General features: G+C 47.4%; 1 protein-coding gene across 1 annotated transcript; it reads right to left on the bottom strand.

The window, feature by feature from the left end:
• Positions 1-928: 928 nt before the first annotated feature.
• On the bottom strand, positions 929-10,958 carry LOC149339978 (trans-1,2-dihydrobenzene-1,2-diol dehydrogenase-like). The gene is made up of 7 exons (XM_089551033.1): positions 10,863-10,958; positions 9,559-9,712; positions 5,528-5,691; positions 4,614-4,866; positions 3,786-3,910; positions 2,976-3,126; positions 929-1,140 (listed from the first exon to the last, which is right to left on the bottom strand). The coding sequence occupies exons 1-7, from the start codon at positions 10,956-10,958 to the stop codon at positions 1,046-1,048; spliced, it is 1,038 nt and encodes a 345-aa protein (XP_089407159.1). The 3' UTR covers positions 929-1,045.
• Positions 10,959-16,072: the final 5,114 nt, after the last annotated feature.

Genomic DNA, 16,072 nt, shown 5'->3' with positions numbered 1-16,072 from the left:
ACTATGACTGCGGACAAAGGTGCGTGCTTTCTTAGCACTTCTAGCTACATTACGTGCATGGGAACGCAGAAACACTCCAGCGTTGAGATGGTGAAGACACCCAGTCTGGACAAGATTTATTACTTTGAAAGGAGCCTGAATATTTGGGCACGAGTCCCTGGTGGAACCTTAAAGGCATCTGTATAGCGACGCTTGTGAACGGTATACTGCTGACCTAGTTGGTGTTTGTACTTGGTAAAAACACCGCTCAAAATTGACGGGTAAGAAGAATTCTTCTGTTCTCCTGGATCACCACGCACTGGTGTCGTACCATCTTCGTCGCTGTTGTGTCGTGACCGCGACCATGCGGCCTTTAGTTGGCTAGTATTCACTGCATCAAGAGCGCGACGGACAAAAAGCATTTCCTTGTTGCTCTTGCCACAAATTAAGCAATAATCGCGCTTACATGAACTGCGCGTGTAGCCGCAGCTACAAAAATTTAGATACATTAGAAGAAAACATCAATCTCTGACTGGCGCAGAAATTCAAAGCATCGTGCCACACACACAGACGTCCACGGCGTCGCCTTTGGTAGAACATTCACTGAGTGCGTGAGCCGTGCATGTACTGTACGCGTCGTTCGAGGCATCAAGGCTCTGGATAGGCATAGATAGGACAGTCATCTCCAAAGCCGCATTTTCTGCATGAGCAGACTCCTTTACACCGATCCACGACATTGCAGTAATCTTTCTGGCTGGACCGACCACCACTAAAGTTTTCTTCGTCTTTCGTAGTCGACCTCTGCCGATCGTTGACAAATAAACATAAAAAATATCGCAAGCGCAGGCTACACGTGATATTTGGGAACTGCCTGCTTTGTTTCCGTAGGGCAGCTTCCTCGTACAGCTGCGAATATAGCCGAAAGAAGACTCAGATCGCCCAGTCTTCCTGCATCTTCCCGCAAAGTGCCCCACACGCAAATGTACATCGGCTGTCCAGCGTACAGCTCTACACTCTACTTCAACTGATCTGTGGCTTGCTGCACAGTACACAACCAACCGCTGAGTCAAAGCCGCAAGCGAAGTTGAAGGAGGATTTCGTCCAGCATAGAGGCAATGAGCACCGAATCCTTGTGAGGCATCAGCGGGCTTTCTTTGAGGCCTGCGATGACAATAAAATATAAAACAATAGGAATTGTCTAAGCATACCTAAAAGCAGATGGCTGCTGCAGGTTTCACTGCAAGCGAAGTAAAGTGGTTGGCAATTCACTTTGAAAGCGAACAGGTCCCATTGTATTTTCAGAAAAGAAGTCAGCTGGCTATTGTGCATGCCATTAGGTGTCCAGTGTACATGCTGGTCTGAAAGAGCGGAGACGGTGGATCACGGTACAGTTATCGCCGCAAAGAGTGAGCGAATGTTGCTGAAAATAAATTGGCCAGAAGTCGAGGACCACGACTCTTCCTAGAAATGCACAATTTTAGCCAGTACGTTTAAAATTAAGGCCCGAAACTTACGTTATAGCAACGAAGCAGCACCGACGCAATATAAACGTGCAATGAACACAAAATATGGCAACACAAATACAAGTTTCATCCTACCTATATAAAAAATTTGTTACTACATAAAATGTAACAGAGATAAAAGAAGCACAGAGACATTATGGGTAATAATTTGGACGGCAAATAATGAGGAAAAAATTCAGCAATGCGACACATTTTGCAAAATTACTTCAGTGTTGCCAGTGCCTGCATCCGCTGAGCGAGCTGTGTCATAACATTCTCGCAAGGTGCACAGTTATATGATAATGTCCTGTATAATACTGAGAACTCTACACTAGCTGAAACTCTGAAAAACTCGTATAGTAGTAACTTTATCGCAACTACACGGTTATCTAGCGGCGAAAAATGTCGAGCAGCACCAGCAAACCTCTTCTGTGCTACGCCAAAACTATGAAGGTGCTGATGGGGCATCAGTCCTGTGGCGACGTTTTGACTAGCGGGCTTGTCTTTGTCACTTTGTCATCTCCAGAGTAGCTATCTTAACACATTTTATATCGCCCCGGAGATTTGTAACGTTTATTCGTGCAAAATTCCGCCGGCACGCGGCGTTATCCCTTTGGGACAAGGCATCAAATTTCTCTTCCAAGTTTGTAGCCGTGCACAATGAGGTTGCCGTAGACGATTTCCACTCCTTATCTCGAAAGTCCTCAGTCCCCTTTAATTTAAACGCAGCCCAAAGCACCGTTGATTTTCGTTGTTAACCGCCGAGCGCACTCGCTGCTATCACGGTCGCCGGGTTGTTTCTGCTTGCAGGCATGAGCTTGCCCAATAAACAGTTATCAGGTTTGACGCAAGCTTTCCAGCCTTCCTTCTAGACTGCCTGCTGTCCCCATTGCAATAAACTTTCTGCTCCTCGAGGGAAGGGAACACGATAGTGTTGCCGCCTGAGGTACATGAGCCACTCTCGCGCCCTCATGTCTCGCCGAACCCACAGAAACATTTCGAAAGACAACTGCTGTGACCCTGAAGAAAACAGGCGCTCGTGCGGAAACGTAGGCAACAGAGAGAAACCATGCCACCACTACACTTCGCCAGCGCCCACTCCGGTTCGCCTCCGTCTTTCGGCGTTTTCTCGTCTTCTGTGAGAGCAAGCGACCAGGCATTTGGGTGAAACCCTATTAGGAATTAACGAAACTTGATGCTCTTGAGGCAGGGCATGTAATGCGGAGGCAAGATAACCGCTGGTCCTTAAGAGTAGCGGAGTGGATTCCAACAGAAGGCAAACGTAGTAGGGGGCGGCAGAAAGTTAGGTGGGCGGATGATATTAAGAAGCTTGCGGGGATACGGTGGCCGCAACTGGCAAAGAACAGGGTTAATTCGAGAGACATGGGAGAGGCCTTTCCCTGCAGTGGGCGTAGTCACGCTGCTGATGATGATGATGATTATGATGCCCTGTACTCGCAGTGTCTATTGAAAAAGTCATGTTGTCCTTTTTACCTCGGATCAAGCAGCCTCTGACTTCCTCGGCCTCGTAGCGCAGTCCCGAACTGAATTCGTAGTTCAGAGGCATGCAGACTGGTGGAAACGGAAGGTCTACCTTTCCGGAAGGCGTCTCCAAGCCAGGCGGAGAAGAACAAGGAGGGTCCAGCTTCGGAACCATGAAACAAGAATTAAATGGCACTCAGGAAGATAATTAATTGCGGTATCTTGAGGTAAGTTAGAACGCCCGTCGTGTGCGTGTGTCGCATGGACATTGACTAAACCTTCGAAGGCAGTTCATATGCTAAGTATCTGTTACACCTTTCTTCCTCACATGAATTTAATTAACCTGTGTTTGTGCAGCAGTTTCTCATAGGTACGTATGGTAGAGGATTCGAACCACCCCGTGAGAAATGTAACGCGTCGCGCTTTGCCGCCTACGCCTGCTACTACCTTACCGTCTTGGTGCTAGGACACTCAGCTGTCACCCCAAATCAGCGTGTGTGCAAACCCACTTGCCTGAAAGCAACGGATGCATCGGGGATGGTTAGCGGTCAGGCCCTCAATACTGGCCAGGTGCTGAGCGCCCTCTTCTCCCACGCGGAGTTCTTACGCTGGCGCCGCGAGGACCGCCTCGTTCAATTCCTAGTGCCACCCCCCTGCCTCCGGAAACTCTCTCCCAAAGCCGACATGTCAACAACCCTACCATCTCAGCCCCAACTGTAGCTTCCGACTAGGCCCTTGACCTTCTACCACATGGTCCTGGATTGCGCATCGTGTCTTTATTCACTATTATCACGAACGCTCACCGGCTTTTCCTTTGCTCACCGTAATAATGCCTTTTGTTCCGACGATTTCCCCTCTAAATGGCATGCGAAATACGGAGGACATTGCGAATGTAGCCAAACGGCCTCCGGCGAACTCCATGGTGCCAACAACGACTGTGTCCACACCTGCGAGTACACAAAGAGAACAACTGTTCTGCTTGGGTGAGTCTCACTACGGAAGAAATTGCAGAAACCGCAAAGCACTTCAAATGAAACGCAAGGGCAATAGAAAGCAGTTAGCACTTGAAATATTTCGCAACTGTAAAAGAGGACAAGGGCACTGGAACAATGAGACACTTTAGCGCAAATCTGCAACTGTTATCACTTACGGTTGGATGAATACTGATGATTGGTTGGTTGGTTTATGCGGTTTAACGTTCCAAAGCGACTAAGGCTATGAGAGACGCCGTAGTGGAGGGCTCCGGATATTTCGACCACCTGGGGTTCTTTAACGTGCACTGACATCGCACAGTACACGGGCCTCGAATTTCTCCTCCAAAGAAATTCATCCGCCGCGGCCGGGATCGAACCCGTGTCTTTCGGGTCAGCAGCCGAGCACCATAACCACTGAGCCAGTTTTTCCCCTTCGCCAATCGCTGATTTCTTTCATCACGAAGTGTGAGTCGAAGTCAAAGAAATCATCCATATTCATTCTCGACCGTTTAGTTTGCGTCTTGTTCTTCCTGAGTATACGTTCTCTGTGTTTAGCGCTGGACAACATTTTCATGCTTCAGATGCCATAGAACCTGCCCTGTATCCAGCTGTTGCCAGCTAACAAAGAAGGGGACGTGACGCGAGCATTTCAGTTATCGGTGCACGCCCACTTCACCTTCGCTGGTGAAGTTTCCGCTCGCCGTGATCCTGACGGGAGGCTCCGGGCCGAGCACTTGCAGGGCCAGGTGGGCGCAGTAGGTGCCCAAGGTAAGCACTGCGGAGCCTCCCAGGTCTTTGCGGAAGACCCTCTCCAGGCCGTGCATCGGGTAGCCCACGGTAACGTGCACGTAGCGGGGATCACCGATGGCACCCTTCTCCAGCTCTTCTAGCATCCGCCGGTACGCCGGCACAAACCGGGTCCAGAGCGCCTGTGAGCGAGTAGCCACTGGTTATTTGCCCTGGCATTTTGACCTTGGAGGCTACACCTGTGAACGTTACACCCTTTACTTCGCGTGTCCTAATGATAACGCCTGTTCTAAATAGGGAACCAAAAAGAGGTTTTCCTAAAAAATCTGGTGGTAAAATGTCTCCATCACATCATCATCATCATCATCAGCCTGACTACACCCACTGCAGGGCAAAGGCCTCTCCCATGTCTCTCCAATTAACCCTGTCCTTTGTCAGTTGCCGCCACTGTATCCCCGCAAACTTCTTAATCTCATCCGCCCACCTAACTTTCTGCCGTCCCCTGCTACGTTTGCTTTCTCTTGGAATCCACTCCGTTACCCTTAAGGACCAGCGGTTATCTTGCCTTCGCATTACGTGCCCTGCCCAAGCCAATGTTTACTTAATTTCGAAAACGGTTACAAGAACGACTTCTTTAAACGACAAAGCATTTCCTAAATTAGAGACCAATTTATGTATCTTTCTGTTGTTCCACCAGTGGTGGTTACCATGTTCATTGTAGCACATTGTATACAAGGATTCAGTACTGTGAGCTACGACTGCACACAAGTTGTTGAGATTTACACAGATATTCGCGTTAAGCGCACATAGCCTGTTCTTCAGATTGCATTGCCCGCTACTCACCTCCATGAGGAAGAGCCCCTTCTCCCTCGCTACCTCGCACAGGGTCTCGGTGTCCCTGCGGCAGCTGGTGAGCGGCTTTTCGCAGAGCACGTGCTTGCCGCCTTCCAGCAGCATGCGCGCGGTGGAGTAGTGGGCGGGGTTCAGGACGCCCACGTATGCCACATCTAAAGAATAACAAAGCAGCTTTGCAAGAAACAGGTAGTGTCGTAGAAGAAAATAAAATAAACTTAGAGCCTTATTAACCACGTTCTTAAAGAACAAGATGCGATTGCCTTTAGGTTTCCTGCTATGGCTTCTATAATGAGTGACTAGTGTTCTACGACTTTCCACCTTATAATCCGTTTGGGACCGGTTCCTTGGCCCTAAAATTGTACGAATAAATCATGAGCTTCTAGAATGTTCGAATACCTTCCATTGAATTATCATACGAGGTTTTACTGATCCGGCCCACTGATCAACTTTAATCCACCTGCTAATGTCCAATAATCAACCTTACTTTATTAATGCGAAAGCATTATATGTCCCATTAGCACAAAACCCGTCCACCGCCGTCTATGGTAGGAAATTTGCATGATGCAGTACACCGGTGTACTTTGTCACACCACATCTAAGCAAACATGTATAGTCATGAATGATGAAACGTAACGTACTATGACCTATGAAAGTCATGACTTGTAGTAGTTTATGGTCATGACTCAGTCATTCCGCAGCGTATCATGACGTAATGCCAGGTGTATGGAGTTGTACAAAGTATGCTGTCATGACTCGGGACTCATAGTCATTCTGCAACGTCACATGACTCAGCACTTTTGCAACGTAGCATTACTAAGCACTTTACAGGTAACCTAATGTATGTACAACTTCCAGATTTTGGAGGTCTTCATTCCACCTGTTACGGTAGGCAGTTTACTCGCAATCCGGTGGCCAGGTTGCCACGTTCCAAAGTGGAGAGGTGATGGCATCACAATGTCACGGGATCTCTCTCAACCAATCCGATTGCCCATAAGGGCACGTTGTGGCACGCCACAACGTCTCGTGACCTTTCTCGACCAATTAGGGATTTCCGTTATGGAGAAACCGGAAACAGCATGACGACAATCTAAATGCTGTGGCATTATTAAAGGGCCTGTGACCACCCTTTGGTCGAAAACACTCTCTACCTCTCTCGGAGCGAGCCTCCTCTCCTTCTGTTCGCTCCTCGAGATTTTTCTTTCCCGCTCCTCGTCGAGTAGGCTCGGCAGGGCAAAATCACCCCTTCGTTCTCCAATGTTAGTCGGAGGCGTGGTGTCTGTGGAGTGCGTCACATGTCAACGTCATGGCCCCGCTTTCAATAGAATTCTTTTCTTGGTTTTTGCTACTGGGTCTGTTAGAGCGGAGGGGCGGGGGGGGGGGGGCGCTGCGGGTTTCCAACACCCTTTCTGTTTTGCTCTTTGGGTCTCCTCGCGGTGTTTCGCCGCTAGACTTGTTAGCGAGCGCATCCTTTCATACATCTGTTTGTCATTCTCAGTTAGCGAGCCACCTTTTGATTTTTTTTAGGCCTCCCCACCGTTTAACGAGCGGAGGGGCGGAAGTCGGTTGTGTTCGAAGCACACGGCGAAGCGCGGACCCGGCAACCGCCCGTTTGCTTTTCTCCATGCGTGTTTGTGTTCTGTGTGTTTGTGTCTTTCCTCCGCTTCAAAGCCCATGTCATTCATTGGAGTCAAGGCGCACGCAAGATGCACGAAGGATAAGCGGTGTGTGTGCGGAGCGGTCAAGTGGGTGAGCGATGGAAAGGCTCTGCTGCACTAGTAATTAAAGCCTTGTTTTGTGGGACTTGCATAGAAGAAAAAAAACTGAGAAGGGAGCGCGCACGCAGAGCGTCTCGTGACGTGATCACGGCAGGGGAGCGAACCAACTCACTCAGTTTTACTATTTTTTACTTTTTATGGCTAGGGTTGAAGGCTGTCGCCGTACGCTCCCTCCGCAGTTTTTTCTTTGTTGTTGTTCCTTCATCCGGGCTTGTAGGCATGTGGCAAAACAGAAGGCGCTGCAGAAAGCGTTGTGCAGACGACGAGACGCCAAGGCTACGCCCAACCTTCTCCCGTCAGTCAGAACGATGCACCAATGGAGTGCCTTTAGCGAAAGTAACCCCCATGACGTCAAGGGGGTTCAGAGTAGTGGGGCGGGGACGTTTTTGTTGAAGGAAAGAACGAGCGGGCTTTGATTTGAATTTTTGCAGCTTTTCGGGGCGCGCATGTCTCTAGTATTTTGCAGAGGTTATCTTCAATGCCTCATCTATGCAGTGGGCTTGATTTTCAAAAATGTCCAGACCCTGGTCAGTGGCCCTTTAAAAGTGGCGCTTCTGCTTTTCACAGAAACGAAAATTTGGAATCGCGACCGACGCGCACTGCCGGGAGGTATGAAGACAGAAAAGGCTGCAGAACTGGGTGACCAAAATATTTTTTATACATTTTTTTCAAGCAAGAGATGCAGTTGCTCATGTCTCCTTGTGCACGCACTTTATCGTCTTAATCATAGTCATAGTTATTGCCATCACCATCAGCTGGACCTCTTGCGTGAGCAGTCTTCTGTTGTCGGACATTTCCAAGATTTGCAGCTGTAGAGCCACATACGTGCACTACCTCTATTTTTCCTCGGCAATACGCAAATAGCCCATTCTTAGAACTTTTCTTACCTGAACGATAAATCTAGTCACACGATTAAATACGCTCAAGAATTCTAATGGCCTGCAGTTGGAACGCTGATTCTGTTTACAGCTATTGTTCGACAGAGGAATTATGCGCCCAGGCGGGCCATACACTGTTTTCAACAGCACAACTTGCATCCTACTGTTGTTAGCTCCAGTTAACACTGATCCTCACCAGCAGCAGACAACCATTCCTATGAGCGAACCTATGCAACCTGGGAACATTTCCCTTTCGTTTGGTATCCGACTCTCTTACCACCCTCAAAACTGCCGATTGTATGTTGCGGGCATTATGTGCCCTGCCTCATTCCACTCTATATTTATCACCAACTTGTCATTATTCTCTGACGCATGAACTCCCAATTTTTTCTTTTAATTTTACATCTATCCCACTCAAAACTTTATGTCCCCGTCACACACAAACACACCAGCCGCCGGTTTCTCTGTTCAGTCATAAACAGCGAACACCTGTGGTTTGGTTTTACGATGTTCTGCGCAAACGCAGCCAAAAACAACTTTCCGTTTGAAAAGGATACCACAAAACAACTTGCGTCACTCAAACGCTGAGCGAAGATGCGGCGACGAGCTTACCGGCGACGGCGAGAGCACATATATTTGCTGAGCTTGATTCTTTCAGTTTTTAGACGATGCAAATTGCGCTGTAGCAGACAAACCATATGATCGAACAAAGCCTGACTTGGTACACTTATCTGACATACTTGCATTGCCATCGATGCACGTTTAACGATTCCTGCCGGCAATTAAAATTTTACTTGTCTATTTAGCACTGGTTTTCCGGTATGAATATATGCCAACACACCCAAATGCAGTTGTTCTTCAGTAACAAAAATTACAGCTAGATATAGCAATAAAGCAAGACAGTTGTCTTAGAATTCCTTGGCGTGTATTTAGGCGTGATGTGCCAAATTCCTGTTGTGAAATGCAACAAATTATTGAAGCTGCAGAAAGGACGTCTAAGGGTTAAAATCACTTAAGAGATACTGAACCGCAAACTGTATGTTGCGTTATCCGTTGATTATTCTTTACTTATTGATTGCTGGTGCATGCGATAAAACATCAGTTATACCGGGTAAAAGCGTCCTGTTTGTCAATACTAACCTGCACAGTTCATTTTAATATTACAAACGCAAAGTTTTCCCCGCTTATGCTTTACTTGCTCTCGATACAACCGCTCTTTGTGCGGATACTATTGAAAGCACCAGGAGTTCGCGGCTGCTCGTAATTCAGGTGTATTCCAGTGCCCTCATTATACGGCAGTGTAGCTCACGCGTTGTCTCTTACCTCATAAAGCGAATAGTCACTCAAAGATGTGGGCGATCCTTACCTACGTTTGGGTCGGACGCCAACTCTTCGTAAGTGGAGTACGCTTTGCCGTTGGCGTGGAGGTCTCTGAACCGTTTCGTGTTCTCGTAGTTCTTCCCCGCAACAGCTACGACCTGTTGACAAATCAAGCAAGAGTAACAACCTATTGCACACGGCTACTGGTTGCTGAGAAGCAACTACTCATTGCGGGGGCTCAGTGGCTACAGATTTTTAATGGAGAGCACGAGATCGTGTATTTGGTTTGTAACTTCGGCGGCCGTATTCTAGTCAAAGATAAATGCAAAACAAATCCTGAATATTCACACTTATGAGTTCTGATTACTGAAATTTTAGACCACTTATGAGTTCTGATTACTGTAATTTTAGACCACTTATGAGTTCTGATTATTGAAATTTTAGACCACTTATGAGTTCTGATTACTGAAATTATAGACCACAGCTCGGGCTTTCTTTTTCCAGGATGTGTAAGTAGGTAATAAGTGAAACAGTCCATGAAAGCTTCAAACCATCAAAGCAACCCAAGAGCCTCTACTCCACAGTTCCTTGTATCTTACGAGGAGCTCCGTCATATAAAAGTTCATTATTTGATTACACAGTTGAGAGCTTGGAGAAAAATAATGATATAAACTGCTCTAGCTTGGTAGCGATGATAAAAGCACTGATCTAAAATGGTAGCCTTTCGATCTACTAAGGCTTCGTATAACGAAGTGATCAAAAATAAGCCTAATTATTTCCGCAATTAATGCATTTGAGGATGTTCTGGACACACCAAATATTAGCAATAAACGCAGCAAAGCTAATATGAGCTTTTATTCCTAGTTTGAAGCGAAGGCCCACGTTCTTCGTAAAAAATTATAGAAAATTCTGTTCAAAAATGTTCAAAAAATGTTCAGGTTCAAGTCTTCACGGAACACTTGAAGAAACTCAGTAGCCACAATAGATACCTTATGAAACTGTTTGGGCTTATCCGTTTTCTTGAAAACAGCTCAGAAAATAATTTGTACACCAAAAGCCGTGGATAACTTTGTTCAGTGGAAGTGTTTTCTTTTTATGCTGAGGCTTTCGACACATGGCTTCTTTCCTCTGACTTTGCTGTGCACGAACGACGGGAACATCAGCTGCACTGACAGTCAAAAGCCAATCCGTCACCAGTTCGTCTTTGGCTGCAGCGGTTCGGATAACAGCTTGCCGTAAGTTAGTTCGCTGTCAATTACTTATTGACTTTAAAAGACAGTCAGGGACTGCCTTATACTGAGCCTGATTTCACCTAACAAAGAGATGAGACGGGTGCAGACACATACGTACCTTATGTTTGTCCGGCGACATGCTGCGCAGGCAAACTACGAAGTCGTGGCTGATGCGGCCAGCACCCACGATTCCCCAGCGGGTTGGGCCAGCCATGTTGCTTAGTTCACAGTACAGACGCGAGCAAGCTTTTCTAGAACGCTCGAGCTGTTGCCGATGGGACAAGGGTTGCGAAATTCAAACGCAGGTAGGTGTTTTCACACCTAATCCTCGCGCTTAAGCTTTGCCGCCCAGCTACACAAATGACAAAATCACAAGCGCAGTGTCTGCAGCAAAGAGCCTCGATAAATACTGGCGGTATTTTCCCACAGCGCAGCTCTCCAGCGCTCTAGACGAGGTTGCTCACCTCTCTGCTTCGGCTGTGGGAAACGGGGCTGCACCTAAACAAGTCGCTGCTGGCTGCGGAAATTCAGCGCCGCTCTTCCTGTGGCAGTACCGCATCGAGAGAGAGGACTTGGCAGGATGCAAGGTAGTCTGTTATCTGTACAGTTAAAGACCACGCAGAAGGATTCGCAAGGTTGGTAATAAGGTAGAGTTATTATATAGAGTTATCTAGAGTGATTATGAGTGCAGTTTTATCATTTCTGTGTATAAGAGAAGCCAACAGAAACCAAGGGGCACAGGGGATTTGGTAATTAATTTATTTATTTTGTGGTGTTGATCAATTGATAATATTACTGAATATGTTATCGCTTAAAGCTAATTGATTAGAAAAGCAGAAGAAAAAACAACCACATGCCGCCGGTGGGATCCGAACTCACGACCTCCGAATTACGCGTCCGGTGCTCTACCGCTGAGCTACGGCGACGGCTGTCAAACCTTCTGCTTTCGGGGGTATTTATGTTTACAAATAACCTAACTTTGGGAGTGTTCACCAGCGCCACCCACGTTCTTAAGCGGCGGACGTAGCACGTCCTGATTTACCGCTGATGTGACGTAGAAAGTCATCGAACGGCGAGGGTGGAAGCTGTGTGAGAACTGAGAACCCTCTTATGCTTCCTATGGCGTCAATGCTGAGAGATCCGAGGCCCTCGCTAAGCAATTAAGCAAACAGGGGAAGGGGAATGAGGGGCTCGTTATAAATATTTATAACGAGCCCCTTTTTATAACATATTTATAACGAGCCCCTCATCCCCTTCCCTTGTATGCTTAATTTCTGTGTATGTGAGACATAATAAAATTTTATTCTGAGCAAAGAGTAAATGTAGACAGGAAGATTCGCAACGTTGGGGATGAAGAGGAAGAAGAAGACGTTGTTCGACCTACTGTCGCCTCAGCTTTGGTTATTTACCTAATTTTGCCTACTTTACCTAGATTTATTTGAATATTCGAGGACGGCTGCATCTGCAAGGCGGTACTGTCCCTACGGGAAGGGTACGGCTGCTCCGGCGCTGGCAGGTCTAAAGGGACCTCGCCAATCTAAGGAGCCTGGCTCGGAAGAGGCGGCCATGGCTTCCCAGGCCGTGGATCGACCGGAACATGGAGACGACCACCCGTCCAGCGAATCTTCGTCGCTGAGTGGGGACGAGTCAACGATCGTGGACGGTGACGAGTCCGCGGCCGATATGGATGACGTGGACAATGATGTCTTCAAGTTGGTGAGTCACCGCAAGCTCCGAACGGTCGGGATCCCGGTAGTGGTTGAGCCCACAGGGAAAGGGGTTGATTTAAGAGAGAGGAATTCCATCTTGCTTTTCGCGTCCATTCAATCACTACTGGGTTCAGCTCCGATTTGTAGTCGGTTCACCATGCAAGGGGCTCCTCAGCTGGATGTTTCAACGGAAGAGCAGGTTGACAAGCTCCTGCAGTGCTCTCAGATTGGTGACATCAAGGTTAAAGTGCGGTTGCTGCATTCCTACATGAAAAACACCTATGTTATTAAGGGTGTACCAAAATGGTATTCAGAAAGTGACCTACTTGATTACTTGAAACCTCAAGGTGTTCTGCATGTGAAACGACTCGTGCGTCGTGTGGAGTCTGAAGAAAAGGAATGGGCTGTGAAACCTACAAACTCTATCGTGCTGACATTCGCTCCCAACTCAGAGCGCCCCGAAAATATTTATCTGAGATTCCCAAAACATGCAGTTTCCAATTTCACTGCAGCTCCTTTTAGATGCCAAAGGTTTGGGCATGTGGCCAACGTTTGCACAAAGGCATGCATCAACACTGTAAGCGGTGCGGTGGCGACCACGACTTTAAAGCCTGCAAGGCCGATTTTGCTTGTGCCAATTGCGGTGGTGATCATCCAGCGAGTTTCGAAGGCTGCCCCTTCCGTATAACACAATCTGGCGGGCTAGTTGGTGGGAATCCATACTATTTCAGCAGCGCGAAGCAGTGCAAGTGAGCAATGGGGAAACCATCCTTCTTCAATGGTCAAACTTCATGAAGCGCTGGTGGTCAGTCATGTAATGTATCAATTACGTTTAATTTCCCCCTCGGCCTCACAGCGTGAACGTCTCGAAGTTTTCCGCAGAAAGGGCCTAAGAAGAGCCATTGGAGTTCCTCAGGCGGCTTCGAGCAAGGCAGTACTTCATGAGTCACTATCGAAACCTCTCAACCTTGTCGCTTCACAGAGACTACTACTGCATCTTGGCCGCCTAGAAGAAACAGTAGCTGGGTAATCCATTCTCCAGCGGCTCTGCAAGAGATATGAGGCGAAGGCCTACTTGGCACTTAATACTCTTAGTTCTTTAGTCCTTAATGTTCCAAGGCAAAAGAAACGGTTGAAACCACCGTGGTCTTTTCCGACCCTCGACTGCAAGGTTACAATTCCTCATGTTAGCGCAAAGCGCAGCTTTCCTTTGGCAGCAACGCGTTCGCTCGTACTTGAACATTTGGAAAAAGAGTATGACCGCCATCTTCAAATTTTCGCGGATGGTTCTGTGGACAAGGTCAAACAAGCTAGCGCAGCGGCTTTTTACATTCCTTCTTTGGCCTGTAAGCGGTCGGTACGCATTTCTGCTGTCGTATCCTCCACAACTGCCGGAACTGTTGCTATTGAGGCGACCTTACGGAAGTTAGCGTCTTGTCCGGCTCAACCTGTTGTCATCCTGATTCAAAGTCTGCCCTTCAAAGGTTAGAGCGCGGGATCTGTACAGACACCTTGTCTATAAGCTCTCTACGCTTGGTAGAGAATCTACACAACAGAGGCTTTACTGTATATTTCCAATGGGTGCCCTCTCACACTGGAGTCAGAGGCATTGAGGTGGCAGACAGCCTCGCCCATAAAGCTGTGTCAAGAAATTCATCAAAAAAAGTCCCTCGAGATGCAAAATGTTTCTGCAGAAAAAAGGTGCTCGATTATTTCAGTACTCTGTGGAGTGCGCCCCACAAGCCATGTGTGACCAAGGTTCTGAGAAGATCCCAGGCCACTCTACTACTTCGAATTCGAACGGGCTCTTCTCGTACTCCTGCTGGATGCATAAGACGGGCATGGCATCGTCTCCGTTATGTTCTATATGTGGTGTGTACGTGGATATAGAACATTATAGTATGTACTGCCCAGAGTACAACGCGGAAAGGTATGTGATGTTCGCTTCCTTCAAGAGGACAGGAGCCCTTCACAGTACAGTTCAGGACATTCTATACCCGAGTGGAAGCCAGTCATGCAGAAGAGTGGCTTCACGCCTTCTTTTAACATTCCTGCAGGACACTGATATTGACTCTAAATGGTGACAACAGGGACGGTCTATGATCTTCTGTGATTTAATGTGTGCGTAGATGGTGCCTTCTGGAGTGGTCTCTGTTATTCTGTGAGTGAATGTGTCCATGGATGGTGGCTCTGCAATGGACTATGTTCTACTGTGACTAAATATGTGTATAAATGGCGACTTCTGGAGTGGATTATGTTGTGCTGTGAGTGAATGTGTGCATAGATTGTGACTGCGGAAGTGCCCTATGTTCTTTTATAAACGACGGTGTGCATAGCGGGGCAGATCTGACCGGTTTAAGGACATTATTAACATATAAATGACGCTACTGAGGAGCGATTTCCGGCCGAATAAGCAATGCTAATTCCACCCGTATCATCCAACAACTCAAGTCAACTCGCAACGTTAGCATTAAACTTCCGGCGCCTGACAACATTATAAGCTTAGACAAAAGCAATTCTTGGTGACGAGGATGGGAACCTTCCGTTCCTTATCTGAAAGTTAATACATTACCAGCCGCTCACACCTGTTTGGTGCACTGAGCAAAAATTAGAACAGCGAAAATTGCTGCTTACCACGCTACATGAAGCGACCATCAAGGGAATGATCCGCTCAGACCTTTCTAAACACATGGGCCGCTCGTCGATGTCTAGAGCATAGTCTTCATTCCCGGCAAGTAAACGCCAGCCACTAACGGTATGCTGGGTTGTTGCACCTCATAGCTTAATAGCGCACAAAGCCACCCTAACTGCTTCTTTTTTCGGCAGTAACTAGGCAGTGACGGCACTTAGTTCGCATTGATGAGAAGTGAGCGAATCTTAACCCAAGATACCAAGAATTTCAGCCACTGAAACACAAGATGAAAAAAAAAAAATTAACAGAGAGCACAAACGAGTTAACATGGGGAGCTCGAAGACACAGTTAAGCCCAGAAAAAAGTGTTCGTAGACATTCGGTTCATACAGCGCCCATTATTGCGGTAGACATGGCTTGGTAGCACCCTGCCATGCGAGCCCTAATGAACAAGCAGTCCTACACTGTAAACAAAAATAAACCCAAAAGGGAGTATAAATGGTGGCGGCCACCCTTTTTACTCCGTTTGCGAAAACATTTACTCCACGAGTGTGGAATAAAAAGGTGGACTGTCCTCTAATTTACTCCCATGAGGGAATAATGGAGTAAAAATGAGGATTTACTTGCATTTACTCCAGTCTAGAAAGGGAGTTAATTGTGCTAAATACTCCACCAGTGCCAAAATGAAGTAAAACACCATTTTATGCAATCCCTCACCACCACCTAGCGTCTCGTCTGCTTCTGGTCAGTCGTCTGATAACGGCGGTGAGTGAAGACCGCTTGGTTACCATCGTCGCTGGATCTCTGCTCACTTCTGCTCCTTCACGGGTGCCTGCCGCGGAACATGATATCGGCTTGTCGCCGTTTTTCGCTACAGTACGCTACATAATTTAATTGCTCCTTTGAAGCCTCCTATGCTCTAACCATACCTGACTTTCCTTTGTTAGTGTCGCCACCCCGTTACAGCCCCCGATTAGGCCCAATTCTC

The sequence above is a fragment of the Amblyomma mixtum genome, chromosome 6 (genome assembly GCF_055824585.1).
Source record: "Amblyomma mixtum isolate Tamu chromosome 6, ASM5582458v1, whole genome shotgun sequence".
NCBI classification, from domain to species: Eukaryota; Metazoa; Arthropoda; class Arachnida; order Ixodida; family Ixodidae; genus Amblyomma; species Amblyomma mixtum.
This window is presented reverse-complemented; position numbering and strand designations above follow the sequence as displayed.